The following is a 21,578-nucleotide window of genomic DNA, read 5'->3' on the forward strand; positions in this document are numbered from 1 at the left end:
TCGCATTGTGACACTAAGACATTTAAACAATCAAATAGATTGAGGGGGGGGGGGTCTTTTGGGGACGACTACATTGTCCAGCAGGCAGTTTTAGTCGCATGAGGACCAACTAGATTTTATAGATGCCAAAACATTATTCACAATACATTATTCTGTTGTTTGATGGTGGTGTTGTGTTTGTTGCAGGTCAACCGGGAACTTCTCAGCGGGCGCGGCGGGTGGCGGGTGCGGGGCCCCGCGCTCCGCTCCCGCCACCCCGCTGCAGCTCGAGCCACATCCTCGCACCAAACATGATAAGTGAGTACCAAAGATTTACACGAGGTAAACTTTTTATAACGATTTCATTGTTTCGTTTAGTATAATATCTATTAATGAGCAGCTAGCTAGTATTGATGCTTTATATTACTGGAAAATTGTACGTTTTTCCTGGCCGTCAAACAGCTGGCTTTGTAAGTTGTGTTACGGTTAAAGGACGAGATGAGGGAAATTACATGATATGGAGCATGACATTATAGTTCTCTGGAATGGTAAGGCACGTTGTGTGGTGCTCTTCACATATATGTATATATAGGCGACGATAATCACTTACCATCACTACCTTCAGCTAGTTTGTCATTCCAGTTATATAAAACAAATAGCTATAGCTTTTCATTTTCCTAATTGTTTTATTAAGTTGCCAGACTAGTTCGCTCTTTTTCTCTCTCTCTATCCTAGTTTTACTTCCAATTAACTATTATTAAAGTCAACGTTGCATTAATGATAAGATAATAACGTACGTATTGTTTTTGGGCCATTATTTATCAACATTGTATTGATTATCGTAATGATTATACCGCCATTACAGTGTTTGAGCTGAGGCATGTAATGAGGATCACCTGAGTGTGTGCCGCGATTACGACCAAACGTTTCAGTGAAAAAAGATATGCTGTATATATTCCTATACAAAATTCCCAAATAGCCTTTGCTGTCCTTGGAGCATTATGGAAATATTGGTGTATAATTAGTTATGTGATAATTAATATATTTGTGTGTAAAAATGGCGATAGAGCAAGAGGTGAGCGACCAGTCTGCCAACCGGATGATGACGGTTATGAATTTTGTGTATGACGGATTCAGGTAATTATTCTATTACTGTTTTGCTAGGCTTTATTTAACTTATTGCGTGCATAGTAGGTATGCGCCTCTTTCCGGTTCTTTTGTAAACCATTTTTCAAATATTTGTCCGATAAAGCTGAAATTTTGTATGTTTATATGAATTGGACGACAGTATCTTTTTGTTTACTGAAGAAGCAAACAAGCAGACGGCATACTGATGAAAAATTGCAATCATAGTCTATACATGAATAGCACCGTGGAAATTAATTCGATGTTTTTTATTTTTTCGTGATTATGAGCTGATAATGATTACTATGCTAGATGAATTCTAGCATAGTGGTCACAAGAATTCTCTAATAAACGATACGATCCACGGAGTTGGTGTTATTATAATTTAATTTGTATCGCTGATTACTAAAACTACAGATATTTTTTTATGAAATTCACCAATAAGTAACTTAAAGTTTTGATTTTAACAAGGGATTTTCAATAACGGCATAAGTTGAATAATTGTTTGATATGTATATTTTGTCATGTCTCTTTAGTTATTTGACAAATACGAGTACTATCCGTTCTGATAATCTGTGTCGTAGGTGTGATAAAATAAGCATAATTACTCCAGGTGGCAATTAAAGAGATACTATTATGAATTTTGTTTAGTTTGATCGTATCGAGTTTGAAATAATTTGATTAATTTAGTTAGCTGATAACATAGGTTATATTTCTATTTACAATTATCTAGCTTGGCTAACGTTATTTAATGTTACTTTGATGTCGACTTCGACTTAATATGCATGGTAGTCAGAACAACTATCCATACTACTACTATAAACATGCTGTGTTATCTTTTTAAAACTTAATGGTTGAACGTATTGATTATCGAAATAATATAAACATATTATTTCGAATACATCAATTTAATTATTGCATGTTTATTTTTTATTATATCTTAAAAAATAAATACCGTCAATGGGTCAATCAATTCAATAAAATAAATAAGTTTTTTTGATATACAGAAAATAAAGGTGATTATGAGAAGTAAGTATATTATTAAGACAATTGTATAGTAAATATATTATTTACTATATCCTAGTTGTCAGTACTACACAGTGACACGAGACGTTGATATAATATATTTTATCGTCAAGTATGTTTAGATATCAATACACTTGTTAGTTACAAGCGAAGATAATATCTGTGGCTAAATTCAGACTAAGATTTTTAATTCAGTTGTCAGTGTTTGTGTATGCTGTATACGTTTCAAATTATTCATTTAAATACAATATTATCGAAATAACTTACGTATAAATTAGTATCGTGATACATGTGATGGGTAGAGATCAAAATGTTTTATATGTGACACGCTAAATATAAAATATTAGTATGATACCTGAGCCATGTGGAACAACGTTAATATTCGTATCTTATTTGGTAAATTATTAAGAACGAAGATACATCTGAAGCGGTATGTAGTTTTATTTTAAGGCCTTACTTATTATATATACCTTATTTATAAACGCAAAATATTTTTTTCGCTAAAAGAGCGTAATATTTTTTCTATATCTGTATGAGAAAATAGAAATTTTTGATAAAATTTGTGATAATATAAAGGGTGTTCTGTAGATTATAGGGTTGGTTTCAGCATTGCCGTTAGATGTGTCTAATAATAACATATGATGCACTGAAATAGAACGTAATTTTTTTTTTTTTAATCTTTTAACTAAAATCTAACAGTATCATATCAACCGATAGAAATGCAACTTATATAATTCTAGTCTGTATTAGTGATGGATAGAGTAGGAGTGCATACATACATAGTTCGACTCTAGCTCTTTGCACTGCCAAAGGAGATTTCATTTGGGCGGCGTAGTATATTGTGTGGTAACCATAAAACTATTAATGTAGTGTATATACATATACTTAGATTATTTACTGCTAAGTATTATTCATTTTTAGTAATATCAATACGTATGCGTAAACATATAGAATACTATCTGTGCCCGCAGTTATACCCGCATTAAATTTATAACCTATGTGTTATTTTGATGTATAAGCTACATTACTGTAAAGTTTCATCAAAAGCCATTTAGTAGTGTTTGCGTGAAAGAGTAACAAACATCCATCCATCCATCTATCTATCTATTCCATACTCACAAACTTTCGCGTTTATAATATTAGTAAGATGAAACGTACAGTAATACCATCATAAATTTAATTAATCTTCTTTCATATTATATAATGTAATAGTCAACAGTCCACTCAATAATGTACAGATCTAAATAATGCAAGTAATAGCCGAGCAATGGTACCTATTATAATATTTTTTCTGTTATAATAGACTTCCATAAATTTACAAAATGTTGATAGTCTATTAATAAATCAGATTTTACGATTAGAGCTAACATTGCGTGCGTGCAGGTAGAGCGTTGTTATTATACCCCAACTGTCATGTTAATCGACTGGATTAACTGCTAATACACTTTCAACTTTGTTTTAATACGATGAAGGTAAAATTTCTTTATTTTAGACCAATATACCAACGTTCAATATGCAAGTGTCTGCATTGTTCGAAGAGTTTTTAAGGGTATATACACGTTTGTTATCTAGTATCGTGGCTGCTGCCTGCCACCCCTCGGGCCGTGAAGACCGACACAAAATGAATATATTTTTTATTTTATTCGTATTTTAGTTTCTAGACCTAATTTAAAATGTTATTATTAAATGTATTTGCTAATTCAAAAAGTTGCTAGAGTAGTTCGCTGTGGTTTTACCCGCGTGGTCTTTGTCTATATATGTCAGGATTTGTACTTTTCAAGCAGTGAAAGAACTTCATAAATATGTGAAGTAGTAATTCCGGAGTTTCCTTTCTTAATAAAATTCGTAATAAAATTCACTTTCTCTCTTTATCTCTATAATATTAGTATAGATCTACTGATGCTTTAATAAAATGAATTCTAAACGGATTAATTATTTTTTATGTAGTTCTATGTTGCATAACATAATGTTAGTAATGTAATGACTGTAATTATGTCGTGCGTTGGTCTCATTACTGCACCTTAAGTGGGCGTACAACAATTAATGCTTCAATTGTGAACCTTGGTCAGTTCTATACCTGCATCAATTAACCGCATACGTGCATTCAATTAGTTCAGTAACAATTTCTTTTAATTCTTTTGCTATAACTTATAGTACTTTAACTTATTTGAATTAAAGTATGTATGTCGAATGGTGTTCGATTGATTTCTAACAATGTCATTTTTAACGTTAAAGTTAATAATTACGTTTATATAACTGTGATTATGGATTGCCAAGGATTAAAAGATCTAGTCTCATTCTCAATCCTGAATACTATGTAGTAAGCGTTCAGCGGCGGCTTCACGCATAGCAAGGCTCAGGGCGGCAGGTCTTTGCGAGGCACTTCCGGGTTGTTTAAAATTTTCTTGGGTTGGTTCGTGAGGCGAGGTGCAAGAGCGAGGCCCCGTGCAATTGCCCTGTTCGCCATCTCCTAATAGCGCTACTGTAATTGTTATTAATTTACCAATATACTGACTGTTATTCAATTCCTAATAATTTCTTCCGCTCGTCTATCGAATGCTGGTAAAAATTAGTCAGCCATAATAATGGCTGACTTTGATTCAAAGAACCCCATACCCCGAATAGAAAATTCGGGGTAAGGGGTAATAAGAATTACAAGTCACATGACTAGTAATGTGCCTAGTCAGGTATACTTCCTTGAAGACATCCTTGGGAAATCGCCTGGGCTAATTGACCTCACTTCATGCTCATCCTATCATCCTCTACTAGTGCACCGTCAGCGTATACCGTTACAGCTGGTGGGAACACTGTCCATTATCATCCATAAAAAATTGATTATCTATTGTATAATAGGGGTCGTGTATATATCACGCTTGTCAAGTCCGGTAAAGTCATATACACAATATTTGCGTCAACTTGCGGCCATTATTCCAATCAACATAGATAATATGTCCTGGCCTGTCCTCGATATACAATAATATTACTCTGTAGTCTGTACCGATAGCATATTAAACAACTAGCAATATAGCATATAATATTATTATCTACTTCAAATGCACATACCAGAAATAATATTTGTGTTATGTGATATTATCGCCGATTGATGTAATATAATCATATATTTATTAATAATAAATTAATTGTAATTAATTCTAAATAGTAAATAATTAATTTTTATTGCCGGTGTAATATGTATCTGATCAAAGACAAACTCTTCTTAACTTTGTAAGATTTACTGAATAAATTAGATTTAATACATTGAAGTCTTTCTGTGGAAGACTTATTGGTATAAATTCACAACTGTAATAGCCTTATTAATTTTGTTTAAATAATTAAAGTATAATTAATTTGTAGTTATATTTGATACTGGAGTCACAAGTTACATAGTGTCATAGCAACCGGCAGCTTGTGTCGATATTATATATTTAAAACCACAAGAGGTTTATACTACAGTGATATTGAAAGTATTTGTATTTCAAATCTAAATTATGTACAGTAAACATTTATGACAGCATTAACAAATTAATATATTATATGCTGTGATAAGTTAATTACAAGTGTTTTTTTTTGGCGGTCGTAAATGAATTTGTGTTTCTTTTTCTTTGTATAAATTGTAGCTATGCTTAATTTTAAGCTGATTCTCTGCGGTAATATGTAATAAGAATATAGATAAGTACGTTTATCACTTAATTTGTTAAATGTTATATGAATACATTTTTATCCGTCATTTAGTGTGCCAATGATACTTTGATATAAAATAACGTTGACGTCTCTGTTCCAAGTTCTACCGACTCCTAATGGTTGTATGAGCGGTAGAACGCCAGAAGAAATAAAGTAAACAAACTTTCTTTCCTGTTTACTAATATTAATTTATACCTAAAACTATTAACTTGCCTACTTATGTGTATAAATAACAACATTATGAACATTACGTAATTAATGAAGGAAAATAAAAGTTTTAATGGGTATATAAAGTTATTATTATAAGTATATTAAACCACATCACAAACCAGTATATAGGTTTCATGAACACTTATCTCAATAACAATCGCAGAGAAAATTATATATCTAAATAAATTTTAAGGTTTGCATATTTAAGTGTTTGTTACAGACCTATGCTGAAACGGCTGAGTAGTCTGTATATAGTTTTTGAACTTTTATACTAAAAAGACAAAGTCTAAAATCTATTTTCAAATTGCTACTATGGGCGTTAGGGAAACTTTTCAGCAATCTTAAATATCACTAGGATTTTGATCGATAAGAATAGTCAATATGACTCACAAGATGACTATACGAATATAATATATAATAACTTAATCGTATAAAACATATATTACTGTATTTATCTATGAATGGTAAAACTTTATTTGCAGGCCATTGTTCAATCTGACAGTACTGCGTGTTTATAAACGTTCGGTCTTTACTTCGTTACAAACATTATGGATGCAGCCAGTGTCTTCTCGTCTAGCAGTCACACTGTACCGCTTTGAATCGAGTTGAGTGATTGATATATCGGGTAACGCGTTGCCTTTCGCCAATCGTATATCTGTATTCTGATTTTAAAGCCGAGTGCTTTCTGTGTCGTACGAGATCATTCGAATCGAAATCGATGAAGCGTTGCAAGGCCGTTGTACTCAATTGATTAATTGAACCCGTTCCCATGAGGTCAAGTCCGCCTCTCGATGTTTAATCGCTCGATTTTCATCACATCTCGTTGGGGAATTTTACTGAACACGTGCGATATCACCTTTTTGGATAGTCCCTCTATCTTATCTAGGTGATAAATTTGCCACATAGCCGATATAGTATCGATTTATTCTAGATACGGTTAATACATATTATTATGTATGCAACAGTGAATCGCGTGGCATCGTGTGGAACGCTAGTTCTGTGTTTCGTTTACGGACTAAAATTATTCATATACTTTATTCAGTATTAATTTATTTCTAGCGTACGTTGTCAATGTTATCAGTTAACTATAGCATAGAATCTTCGGGAAAAGTTATTTGCTGATTTTTAATACAAACCACGTGTTAAACACTTCAACCTGGAATTTGTTTGAATTGCTAAAATGTTTGTAAAATGTGTTTCCCCATTACGATTAAGCATTATCCGTGAATTGTAGTTAGTGTGAAAATAACGTTTAAAATAAATGCTATTATTTACTTACGTATTTTTCATATACCCGTCCATCATTGCTTTGGACATTTCCACTGACCGAACATTGCATGTTAACGTGATTGTTTATATCGTCATGGAAACAAAAGTTGATTGTTGTGGCCTTACGTCGATGTTATAATGTTTAATTAAGAGTGTGAGCGACTGTAAAGTTACTACGATTGATGGGAGCGGAGAGCTCTTATCTAATCTTAAAACACATATATGATGGTCACACAGTAACTTATTCATAAGTAGGCGAGTCACTTAAAATACGGGATTATTATTCATTAGTAAAAAAACTTTTATACAATGATCTTTAAAACTTTATCAGTAAAATAAATGAATATTATTTTAATAGCAATTCCTTTTGAATGAATTATTATTAAATAATAATACCACCAATTAAAAATATAAATAATGTTTCCCTTTATAGTTCAGTAGTTGGTTATTTGTTTTTATGTACCTATTGTTGTTATTTATCAACGAATTCCTATTTTTGTATGCTTATCAGACACTCTTTGGCAAGTTGATACATTTAGATAAAATACAATGTCGCAGTTCTCATATTGATAAAATTAAATGTAAGTATACTTATGTAGTATTATTTAAAGCCACTACTATATAAATTATGAAGTGTCTCTATAATGTTGATTGTAAGGCAATATTATTACGTGCTTTAATTTCGTTAGATTTTGCGTATGTATTAACTGTTTCTGGTGATTTTTTCTTTTGTTTTCAAAAGAACTTAGATTATAGAAAATAGTCTAGATTTCGGATTAAAGAGCCATTAGTAACATTTACCTCTGTATAATGTTAGTATCTATTATATAAGTTGGTATAGGCTGATAGGATCGGTGGAAAAGAAACGCATGCTGCAATAAATTTCAAATAAAATTCACATAAAAATGAGTTCGGTTGTCAGATAGAAGTAACATTTCTACAAATTTATGGTTTATAACATAAGAGCGTGTATTTTTGCGGGTTATGCAGGTTACACACACTCGATCTTGTCTACTTGTCTTATAGTTTTTCCAACTGTAATGATATTTCACTTGTAAAAGTTATCGTAGCCAAGGTTCATTCTTGTTGATCTCAGGGTACTTACATACACGTGACTACGTAGTACGTACTATATCATTAGACATCCGACTGGATGTCTAATGATATAAACGGTATAAATGGATGAGTGTAAAATTAAATTGGTTAACCCATCATATTTGTCAACAATTAACTACGAATACTTCCAGGGCGACAACGTGGGTGTTGACCTGAGTAACAACGTTACTCTATATATGTAAATATATAAACGTTGGGATCTGGCGCTCAATTATCTCTGTTTGCCCTGTAAGTAACGTATCATAAGATGGATAATATTTTTTCTTGTTCAATGGAGTTGGAAAAATTATTGAATGTGATAACTGTCGCCTACCAGTACGATCGAAAGTAACTTGCATGCATTACTGCTTCACGACTTTAATAGGTAAGATGGTACCCATATCCACCCAAGCGAGTAGCAGAAATCACTAGTATATGGTGTAGATATAGATTTAAATAGATCTGAAGTACCGACCTCCTTTTCTGTTTCCGTCATGGTTTACAATATTACTATTAATATAAACTACTTAATTATATGACATTCGCAGTAATATGTTTATGTATAAAATGTCTATTTTGCAAGCATATAATTAGTTTCAAGTTGTTCGACGAGCATAAAAAATATTTTTAATGAACGAATAAGTCAATTGAGAGTTTTTTAATGAATTGGGTTCCGCGTTCGTTCTGGGGGTGTGTACCCCCAGAATGTAACTCATATATTACTTACATACACCCCTAAAATCAAATTTAAATTTTAAATTATCTATATATTTTCTAGGAAGAATTATCACTACGTGTGTTGTGATATGGGACCGGTTTTACACCGACCGATTTTTCTTCTTCCATCATTGCTCCGATAATGATTTTAAGGTCGTGTGTAGATTATTTTACGTGTTAATATATCAGGATCCGACACTTCCGATCGACACGACCGACTTTCTGCCTTACTGTAGCTATTACACAGTTTTTCGAAGAATATTGCGGTATTTAAAATAAGAAAAAGATGCGAACAGAAACAGTTGAACATAAAATAAACATGAGGAAAATTCCCATTTCTTAAGACCAAATACTAGCTACTTGTTTATTTTCCCAGAGTTCAGTATTCTAGGTTAAATGCATTTAGTATTTAATGCCAGAGCAATTTCTTTTAGTGTATAGTGTACGATCATTTCTATGAATTTAAACAATACAATCTTCGTACGTAGCGGAACTGTCAATAATAAATAGGGTCATGTATGATTTAGCTGTCGGATATGAATCTCAGTTGAGCCCCCAAGGAAAAACGGATATTTCATAATAGGTCGGTAAAATAGAACGCTAATTTAGAAAACTGGGTAATTGCTAAACAAAACAATAATTTTGCTGTAATCGTGGTTTTATACAATTTCTAAAGAAGGTAGGAATTTTCCAGTTCTTATTATTAACTTATAGTAGTACGTATAAAATGGTATGATATTGGTTGGAAAGTAGTACTGGATAAATTCGGCTACATAGAATGTATTTCTAAATTAGTAATATGAACGCGTTATCAGTGACAGGGCTGTCATTGCTCCATTAAAGGTTTCCTGCTAATATTTTAGTCTACAAACTCGACTGAAAGTCCAAACATGTGTTGACAAACACCTCAATTGCGTTAATATAATTTAAAAGTTATTTAATTTTACCAGTTTTAGAAAATGGTTTGTTTTTATTTATTTAAGTGTTGTGATTCATAACATTGAAATAGTGAATATGATATAAACTTGAGTGAGTGAAATTATACGGCTTAATTAATTAAAATGGTTGACAACGCTTCCTTTGAACATTCTGATGATTCCGGTACCGAAAGCATTTTGAACAAAAAAGTTGATGAGTAAGTATTTTAATTTCATTATTTATAAGGTTCTGTCGTAAAATAATCACAATATAGTATATTTTTTATGAATACCACACGCATGTCGTCAGGCATCATCCTAGAAAACATATAATATGAAATGAAATAGATGCAAAAACCACGTAAGAGGAGGGTTAGTGTATTATGTTTCTATTGCTGGCCAGGTGGCTTGGTATCGTTATTTGTTTTACATGTTATGTATGTATGAACATATTTATGATTTGTTCTCGTCGTCATCGTGTGGTTACACACATACATTCTTACTCTTTTATCACAATCCACTTTGTACACACACGTTTAGCCTGATTATTCTTATAGATTACAAGAGATTATAAAGATCATCTCTTATGTAAAGAAATAATATTGAAAATTAAGCTGAATAAGTGGCTATAGTAATTAAATCTAATAAACTGCTCTATACTCTACTATCCCTTTTTCTTACGATCTTTTCCTATATTCATAGTTTTGAAACCCAAGTTCTTTCATAATTAAAGTATTCGGTGCAGGCAGATGGCAGAGAGCCACTACTGAGCAGTAACATTTAAAGGATGTTAAGTTGTTCTTCGGGCAGTCTTGTGGAATCAGAGCATTTTCTCGAAAAGACATGTGTATTCACTTAACTACCTACGCATTGATAAGCTATCACCGTTCTATATTCTGCCCCACTGAATCATTGCTGCTTTTGTAATTCTAATCCGCCTTCTTATTTCTCGTTCGCAGCTTGCCTGTCTTATCGATGATCGAATCACATGTCATGTTATAGTTCTATTGATGTGTGCGGGTACTTTATTATTGTAAACTGAAGATAAAACAAACTGAATGATTGAGACCCTGAAGAGTTTTGAAAAATTTAAATAATATTTAATAGAAAATAAATGTATTTAAATCAAGAGATATGTGTGTATTGAAAACAAATGACCAATAATTTGTTATTTATAACATATTTTAAGAACAGTGCCTTTTGTATAACATCCAGAACTAATTTATTTCTACTGTCCTGAATGGCAAATAACATAACAGTCCATCTTATCCGTGTCGTATTAAAATTCAATAACTTGCGTGGAACGAACGTCATACAATGTTTTATGTATTGAGAGCACTATTATACCCATTGCCTTATGGTAGTGGATAGAAGGTAGTGTTTTGTTTAATTTACACGAATGTATTTTATTTACTGGATCTTAATCTTGTATGGAATACATATAACCTGGAACAAACAAGGTTTTCGGTCAGTTAGTGTCGAGGTCTGTATACTTTGTGTTCTGATTGTGTGATAACAGGAAAAAAATGGGAGTGTTCTTCTTAAAAAAGTATGTAGCATTTAGGTTTCTTGACTTTGTAAAGTTGAGGTGGGTTTGAAAAATATATTATTGTTTCTAACTGTTTATAATATAAGAATGTTTCTTCAGTAGAAATTAAATACTTTGATGTAGTTTGATATGCATAATTGAAGGTTGAAGTTGTAGGTGTTGAATCTTTTATCACGAGTACCTTGGGGTATATGTGTCACGTAAAAAGAAAATGGCGACCATCAAAAATTTCATAACAGAAAATGAAATTGTCAATCCCTACCTTTGAGACTTTATCTTTATTACTTTAAAATATATACTGTTTGGCAATACACTTTATACTGTTTGGCAATTCATTTAAAATACATATTGTAGCAAAACATTAGAAGGTGAAACTAACTTTTAATACACTGTTTATTAAATATACATTGATTATATTTTTAAATAAACCCTATCCTTTTAAATTAGACTCCTCTAAAACTGGCTTAGTTATATCTAAGATGTCTTGTAGTATGCAAACAAAAACATACGGTGGAATTATGAACTACTTTTTTTGAACTGAATTCTATTTATTTCAGATGTATTTAAATAGTTTGTTCTTGATATTGGGCTGGTATTTCCTTTTATGACTGTTTCATATCATAACAAATGATACACAATCTATTTTGAACATGCACAGGTACCTAAAGGCTGTGTGATGATTACAAACCGCGATGAGAGAGCGCTTATTATAAATTGCAATTCTTTATGTATCTGTCTGTCCGTAGCCGTATTAGTTTGGTCTGTACAAGCAAATCACCTCAGCTTCAACCTATCAAAGAAAATAACTTTCAATACGATCTGTGTTGTATATTAATTGATGAAAATAAGTTATTTTGTGTAATTGTTTAAATTTTCGTATTTACTTTATCTCTACAGAATTTTACATTATTATACACTTGTCTTAGACTTATAATGTCATCTAATTGATATTTATTGCGTACTCAAACAAACTTTTTTAAACATTAAGTAAAAAGAAATTGCATAGTTAAAAGGTGACACTTAGAGCAACTAGTCTCGTTAGTTATAATTATATTTATAAAAACGTATAAAAAAGATTATTAAAAATAATTATCAAGATAATTAACATTGCACACAATAGAGTTCTATTAATGCCATACCATTTTTTTATTTTCCTCTGGAAATTATCGTAGGTTAATTCCGGTGAAATCGTCACGCGTAAGCCGATAATACGAGTACATACAAACTTGTTGAACGTTTCATTATAATTCCATAAAAAAACCCATTTCGCTTGGTTACATCTGAAAATCACAATATACAATGTGATCTCACCCGCCGAATACGTTAATTCATTACATTCACCAGATGTCAGATGTACCTAATTAACAACAGTAATAAACATTTTGCATGAAAATGTAAATTGACGCACATTGTAACAACGTCTTCCGTTACTGTGTACAACACAACAGCCCGATCGTTCATTTGTGTCAGCACAATTGTTTATAATAGAACACTGCTTTCCATAATAATAAGTGATATAACAAAGACATGGGTTATTATGTAAAATGAGAATCTAACAATACATAACCAGTCTTATAAACGTAGATTAAACACTCATTAAGTAGCAATTGAGTATGAAAATTGTTGAGTAATTATTAATGTTAAGTAACTCTAATCAGTCGGTAAACAATGTGTGAAAAAGTCGTCTTTATAGTTTGATCATTCATTGTAGCTATTTATAAGCAATGATTGCTAAATGAATGTGAATGAGATACACTTTGTTCCAAGTCTTTTACGTTATCTCTTTGTCATCCACATATTTCAGCCTTCAAACATCTTGCTTTGTCAGCTGTTTTTCGGGTAGAGTGAGAACTTTTAATCATGATAAGGCATCAAACAGACAAGTAGATATACTATCTAATTTATATGTATATAATAAATATTCTTTATTGCACTTAAATACATTTGTAAGTATATTAATTACATCTAATGTTAACAAAGGTGGATTTATCTCTAAAAGAGATCTCTTCCAGTCAACCCAATAGAGCGTGGCATAGGAAGTGTTGTGTGGGTCAAAATGTGCAAATAATATTTTTTATAAAAATGTCATAAATAATTAAAACTAAAAATAAAAATATAATGTCCAAAATACAGATACTAATACAATATACATAAAGATAAATATATAAAAACGATAACTATTTTTTAACATAAAAGTCAATGTAGTCAAGTAATTTTTATGCAAACAATTCAATTTTCATTTATTTATATTATATAGTTATAGATAAAAATTTAATTTTTTTATTTAATAATATTATTAGGTGGAAGAATCTATCATTGGTGGCATACAGGGTGGACATATTGTTTTGTGAAATGTAACATTACACCTTGTAGTTCGAAACTGAGATCAGCTCTTATTTCTCCATTGTTATATTTTAACGGTTATTGTTCATATTTAAAATATATCATATCTTCAGTTGTTTAACGTTCAATTTTACATGCGCTCTATCTTCTGTTGTTTACATATATACATATATACAGGTATACTTTGCGGTTTCTAGTATAATTCACCAAGTTATTTTTAAAATATCATTGTATAAAATAGTATAATAATTTAAGTAAATTATACATACAGACAGTTATTTAAATATTTTTTCGTTAATTGTGATATATTATACTCGAACCTATTTCAGTATGTATGCCTATGGATCCCGTAAGAATTTTTCAAAGGCTTTATTTAACATAGCTTCTGTATGCCAATAGTAATGAGATTTAGAATAATAAATAGAAACAGATAAAAACATTAAAATACAAATTCCTTAATGAATACCATTACATTAATAGATTCAGTCATACTTGATAACGTGTCCTAATGAGTGATATGGCTGATTAAATTAGACCTCATAACTTATACTCTGGACTATTCTTTTCCTATAAATCTTCAATGCCGTGGAGGTTAAATTGATTGTGTAATAGAATACTGACACTATACTAGACTATACTGATACTATTGGAGTAAGGATTATTATATTATTTTTTTTTAGATGCATATTTAACATAGATATTTTTCTAATATCAGAATATCACATACGTGCTGTGCTATGACCTCCATTATGATTACCCTGAATCCATTCACTTATCCCTTATGAATAATATTTACACACGACCTCATTCATCTTTGAGCTGTGGATCAATCTTTTTCCAGTATGTTTTGAATATTCTTTATGTACCACTAGTAAATCCCGCGGCGTTACCCACTTGGAGTACACTTGACTTACTGATAATAATATTATTTATGGGTCGAATTATTTTTAGAAATTTCAATTTATTACAAACATAAATAAAATCATATCAATCCTCTTTACAATATTTTGATTTATTGCACTCCCATTTATTATTCTGAAAGTGGTTTATAATAGTGATTTGTTAAATTGGATTACACTGGGATTTTAGACTTTTTAGTGTTTCTAAGAATACTTCTCAGTTGGTTAGAACTGTACTAGGTTATGATAAGTGTTCTCAATATTACTTTCGCAGAATATCGGTCAACTATTTAATTATACATTACTCTTATATTTTATTTATATCGTATTCTCAGTACTTGGAACGAGTATCTCTTCTTAATAGTCTAAATCGGCTACGAATATCTTGCGAGCCACTTGTTTTAGAACAATATTTTTCTATTTAGTTTTGCGTTGTTACCTTATTCATATATCCTGCCGACAAAAATAAATGATAATACTATTTAATAGATAGGTAATAGTGCATTTTTAAACTGTTACCATACTGATCAAGCTTTTATTACAAACGTGTTACTACAAAAAACCAAAGATCGTTCTTCTGAATCAGGACAAATACATATGTTATATAGGTATATATAGCTTTAATTTATTTACTAAAATTATGAGTAAAGTGTCACTCTTAACCACCCTTATAATATAAGTTTGACATAAATTGAATTACTTGAAAAAAGCCAGTCAAGTGCGAGCCGGACCAGAGAGATCCGTAATTAATCGTTATCTCTATCCTTAATTAATCTTTATCCATAAATACGAAAGAAAACATCATTCTTTGTACTTAATGGGTATTATTTTGGATTATAATTAATTTGAGAGGAGATAGTAAATTGTTTTTATTAGATTTTTTTTTATATTCTTAAGGCGATTAGGCGAAGGTACTTTAAGTGCATGGCACTTAAAGTACCTTCATTTGATCGTGATCGCTCACTATTTGGTGTATTTAAAAGCCTGGTGGTAAGGTTTTTTTTATTTTATTTTCAGACAAACTTTAAAACCTCTGTCCGGGTCAGCGCCGTCAGTTCGCGTGGGGGCGTTGGCCAGCACAAGTGATACAGCCGAAGGCAAGCAACCCAGTAAAGCACGCCAGAAGAAGTTCATGAGACACTTCCCGCAGGTCGGCCCTGAGGAGCGGGTTGTCAATTGTAAGTATTTTTTTCTATGGATGTGGAATGTTGTTCTTGGCGGTGATATTGGTTGCCGTTGGCGGGACACCAGTGTAGGATGAGATAGGTCAGATAAGTCAGATTCGGCAGCTCATCGTGGTTAATTCAGTAGAAATTATCCAGTATAGCTTCCACGTGTGATCGCGTGGATGTTAACCTGACAGGACATTGTTAGTAAGACGGATTTATGTACAAAAGTAATAAAATGGCATTAATCGACTAGGGAAGAATGTATGTAAAGTATTTATTATGTGTTATATTATAAATATACTTACTTATGTATGTCTAAATTATGATTTTGGAGATACTTTCACAAAAAGTTTCGTCATTAATATAATTTATCTTTATACGAAAATTTCATTAGATAAATCTGTTCACCAGTTTCGCCGTGAATAAGTAGCAAACAGCCAGAAAGATACACTTTTGTATTTATATTAGTGTTACAGTGATAGGTACACTTGTCGTTTCTTGCTGTGAAAGAAAACACCATTGTATGCTATGCCACCTATTGTAAACACTAGAATTGATTGTTTCCTGCTTAGTCAGATAATGATAATGATATTGTATCTGTAATGAAGATGTAGTTGGCAAATTTTTTTATAGCTTCATGCGAACTGGAGAGACAAAAATTTGTGAGTCAGTAACGCGATTATGCGGTTGAAACATTCGTAACGACATGTATTTTTATAGAGATATTCACGAAGTTAATTCTGAGATAATTACAATTGTATCGCAAAAAATGATTTTTTTTATATTTCTATCAGACAATAACGTTCATTGGTACATTATTTGGTACATAACATTCATTGGACTGATTTTCTAACGTTCAACACGAAGGCACCGAGCTATTGTCTTTTTCTGTCACAATAAAATAATGTTACATTACAATTAATTTTACTGATCGGCTAAGTAAGTACTGATTAATTGAATTCAAAATACTGATAGCTTAGTGCAGTGATCTAAATTAAATGCATATTTATGCCTTCCAGATCCCGGCTCTACTCTGAAGTAGCTACTGTTTTACCATTCACGTCCAATTTTCTTATAAGCTTCATATTTTATTCATAGTAAACTAAACGAATAAATTATACACATATGACGACAGTGGTATAATATGATTACTAGTGCTAGCGTTATGCATGGTTTTTTTACCTTCTATTTAATAGAGTGGTAGACAATTTAGCTTCTGTATTGTATGATGTCTGCAGTCTGATATTTCCCATAGTTTATTAATAGAATATAATAAACCACCTTGCCACTTCTATACGTTTTTCCCATCGTGCGATGGTAGGGTTGTCAATCGTAAGAAAATGTCCTCGTTCAAAGAAGTCAAAATTCTTGTATATTGGTTAAATTCGGCTCTCAAATCCCATAAATCGAATTTTGACTAATATTAAATCTCGTTTATGAAAATGTCCTCATACCAACGAAGACCAAAAATCTCGTACTTCTACAAGGATTTATTTACAGTTACATCGTTGGTGGCTGCCATTTTGTCAGTTCCGTTTATTTATCCATTTACCTTATACGTTACTTTATCCTGCGGATGTCCTCATTATTCATATTTGCTAATGTCTACTGCAAGTTGTAGAGACGTTTCCTTATCGCTACTCTCAAATGTCTGGAAATGACATGAATGCCAAATTGAATAAGTCATGTTAGTTAGGCCATCGTAGCGAATACACCAGAAATTAAACACAATGTCTTTCAGTACTGACTGCGTTGTCACGCAGATACAATGTAAGGTCGATCGTCATCGACCTATTTATTGACAAAAAATTGTACAAAAAAGTGGTCATTTGCAGAACTGGTATATATTACTCATGAGTAGGTACTCATGAGTAATATGTACTCATGAGTACCTAAGTTTTAATTTGTAAAACCCATATATTTTTAAACGGTTAATATAATTAGATCATCCATGTTGGATTTAAAATAATATGATTTTCTCATTGTAAATTTGTTTGTAATACTTGATAAGTAAATAGAGTAATGCGTAAATTACTAAAAATCCCCTCTCCCTAGTAAGGTAGGTTTAGTTTACCAACATTTAGAATGACTTTCAGGGTAACTTCCAACTGAATATATGTACATGTAATCAGCTAGCTATCCACGCGTGCGAAGACACACAACTAGTCGTTTATCTAAGTGTATATTAAAACCTCAAACACCTGAATGATATCTAATATCGACAATAATAAATGATATGTCCTGATAATACAATAAAAATTATATCCATACATATGTACGTATGAACAGTAAGTACCTACTGGTAATAATGATGATGACGAATGACAATTAAAGCTATTAACTTTTCAAATTAAATTATTTTTTATTGTCAAACAAACTTACTTGATGGAAAGTTGCAATCGGCACTTAAGTATATGAACAGCACCTCGGTTGTCACGCCATTATACACCATGGTGCCTCGCATACGGAGCCAATCCTAGGAACTAAGTCTCCCAGAGCAAATAACGCACTGAGTTACTGCCTATTTTACCTCTTTATAGTTCATATTTTATAAAGAACTCTTTCTTTATGTGTGAACCAAAGTCATACAAAGAAAGGAGGGTTATATGGGAAATTTTGTATATATTTGCTGTTTCTTTTTTATAATAATTTTACCGTGTATATCTGTTGATGTAATTAAAGTAAATATCTATCATAACTACATACTGTAATATTACTACCATATTTCCCAATCAAAACAGCAGCAGAAACCAAGCTGCTTTACGGCTGAAATAGAAAGGCAGTATTACCCACCCAGAAGATTTTGTACTAGCTAGTTCTAATACCCCATATAATGCGACAGGCTATAATTGAATAAGACCACGTATACAACGCAGTACTCACATCTCAATTTTAAAAATTAAACTCTGTTTATGAAGTACATATCTAGCGGCAGAAATAGACAAAACAGAAGTATCCACAAAAAGCTGAATACAAAGTGTACCTCGCTATGATTTTAGTTTATAAATCTGTTCTTTTCTACAAATAATATTGGTGTACTTTTATAAAATCCGGTTTATTTATGAAGGTTGTACGGAACTGAAACCTTCACGGATCTGTACTCGTGTCGGCAACGGTGTTCATTGATAAGCATTTGCAATTGAATTCGGTGGTTCCGTATAACTATTACGCACAACGGTCGGTGTCATTGGCCCAAATCGAAATAACTTTAGTACATTCAACTATTGCATAATTGGATTTATTACACGCACATATATACACATTGGTCGTGTCTCGTGATTTCGTAAATTAAAAATGTATTAATCTTACTATCGCTGATTCTGGAAAAATACAATGTTGGTCATTGTAATGTAAATATCCGCGACTTTGTCTTTTAGGATTTTATACTAAAAAGTAATGTGTGGCCTAAGACCGTCTTTTGAATTTATAATATTTAGTATAGCGTAGTATAGTTTACGATCATTCTAACCATATATTATATTGTTTAGCTTTAATTTCATGACTTAACGGGTCATACAATTATCTTGAACATGGTATATCAATTCTGATGGAGAAGGACATAGGCTTCTTTTTTTTAATGCGTTGTGGAAAGAGTTCTTGTATAAAATAATTTAAACCTTTAAGTGCTAATTAGATTTTCTTAAAAAAAAAAACGATAAATTGTCCTAATGATAACGATAAATTTACTAGAATTAATATAAACTTTATTTGAACAGGTTGCTTAATATGAACAATACTGCTATACTAACAAGTTGTTAAATATTCAACCACATTGAATGGGGGTCTATGACCTACACAGGGTTAACCGCGACGTTTGACCTGCACCGCAAGTGCATATTAGTCTTACAGTTCCACTGTATTATTATACAAATATTTTTATTATTTCGTACAATTGTAATGTTCTATAGTTTTTGTATTAATTTTTTCTATATTTATCTACGATTTTTTATTATTTGAACTTCAAGTACCTGCATACATGTATATTAATCACTTCTGTATATGTTTTGTAGGCAATATTTTTGCTAATTATTAAAAACCGATTTCATTTAATTATTTAGTCTCAAGTAGTATGTTATATTTAAAATATATTTATTATTCAAAAACAATCCCCTTAATATAGGGAATGTGTTCATATGTTTTCGTTCTTAGAACCAATAAAGGTCACAATTTATTTAAGCCTTGACGTATTCAAAATATATGTTGACATTTAAAACTGTGGTTATTCAAACGATTTGTAATTTATACTTGTTGATACCATTAATACTGATTTGGATTTATAAGAAGTTCATGAACGCTCTAATTTTATAAATTAAATTCTATAAAAATACCGATACAAAATAATATGGAATTGATTTCGATTTCGATCATCGCCCGGATGCTATACGGATGCTGCACGATGGAGGACAACTCTGGAGAAATCCTTTTGGCAATTTTAAAATATTGCTTAAAGCGATCTATCCGGGTTTTCACGACTACTACACCTTACATTACATTATTGAAGTTTTCCTATAAATCTCTATTTTTTTATATTTATTAGGTTATAGTGGATTTCATATTTTTTTATTTGTTTGTCAACAGATTACTCCTGTGCTCTGGTGGGTGACCTACTCCTGCAAGGTCACCTGTACATCACCAAGAATTACTTTGCTTTCTACTCGAACGTGTTCGGATATGTGACCAAGGTGAGCGTCTTCGTTGCGCAGACTACTCTCACTTACTATTTATTTAAATAGGGTTGTATGTTAATATCTAGTATAAATGTATACAAATGTTTGCAAGTTAACATTTTTAAACGTTTAATTTTTTTATATATTTTGTAAAAAATTGTATTATGGGACGGATAATAAAATAATAATAGTAGTATGGTAGTCAAAGGTTACTGTCAACTGTCGATGTTGTGATGAACGCAACTCTTGATATGTCATATATTTCGTTGTTAAGTTAGAGCAGTAAATTTAGGCCACGACGCTGCGACGCTTTGTTTATTATTTGAATATTTATTTATTAAACACTGTTTTGAAGTCAAACAGGATATTGGTAACAGCGTCGAAATATCGTTAGCTGATAAATAATGTAATTGTGGTAAATTTCCTGTTTATATAAAGTGAACAATTATTTATTAATAACAGTAACAAAGACTTTATTTAGGTTGAAATGAAGGTTGGTGAAGGTTTAAAAACTATTAATTAACACTAACCTTTCAAACACTAAGTCCGGCACAACTGATTAGTATAATTATCACATTTTATGATCTACATGGCGTAAAATACAACTACCATACTATAAATAAATTATATATCGACCGGTGCTCTCAATTTTAAGATTCTTACAATCATATAGGCGAAAATTAAATAGGTACTATTATTTACATACATAGCATATTTCAATGTTGTACTCGACTACCGCGAAGCAAAAACAGGATTTGTTACTTATATGATTTTGATCAGTATGTATGTTTGTTTTGATAGAAATATAAAATTAATCTATATAACCTAATTTTGTTTGATTTAAAGGAATTTAGTATTTACTCATGTCCATAAATAAAATTTACATAGATATATATTCTTATGGGCATCAAAATCATATGATTTAAGTCTGA

At 31.4% G+C, this 21,578-nt stretch overlaps 1 protein-coding gene across 1 annotated transcript in view; it reads left to right on the forward strand.

Annotated features, from left to right (window-relative positions):
• The window catches only part of LOC131854486 (uncharacterized), a 68,096-nt gene that overhangs the window by 37,801 nt on the left and 8,717 nt on the right, over nt 1–21,578 (forward strand). Inside the window, exons 5-7 of the mRNA XM_059205615.1 lie at nt 187–297; nt 15,828–15,988; nt 20,558–20,661. Of these exons, the coding sequence (XP_059061598.1) occupies nt 187–297; nt 15,828–15,988; nt 20,558–20,661 (376 nt within the window). The remainder of the gene's footprint in view (nt 1–186; nt 298–15,827; nt 15,989–20,557; nt 20,662–21,578) is intronic.

This window comes from Achroia grisella, unplaced genomic scaffold (assembly GCF_030625045.1).
Source record: "Achroia grisella isolate CSIRO2021 unplaced genomic scaffold, CSIRO_AGI_Agris_v1 utg1186, whole genome shotgun sequence".
NCBI lineage: Eukaryota > Metazoa > Arthropoda > Insecta > Lepidoptera > Pyralidae > Achroia > Achroia grisella.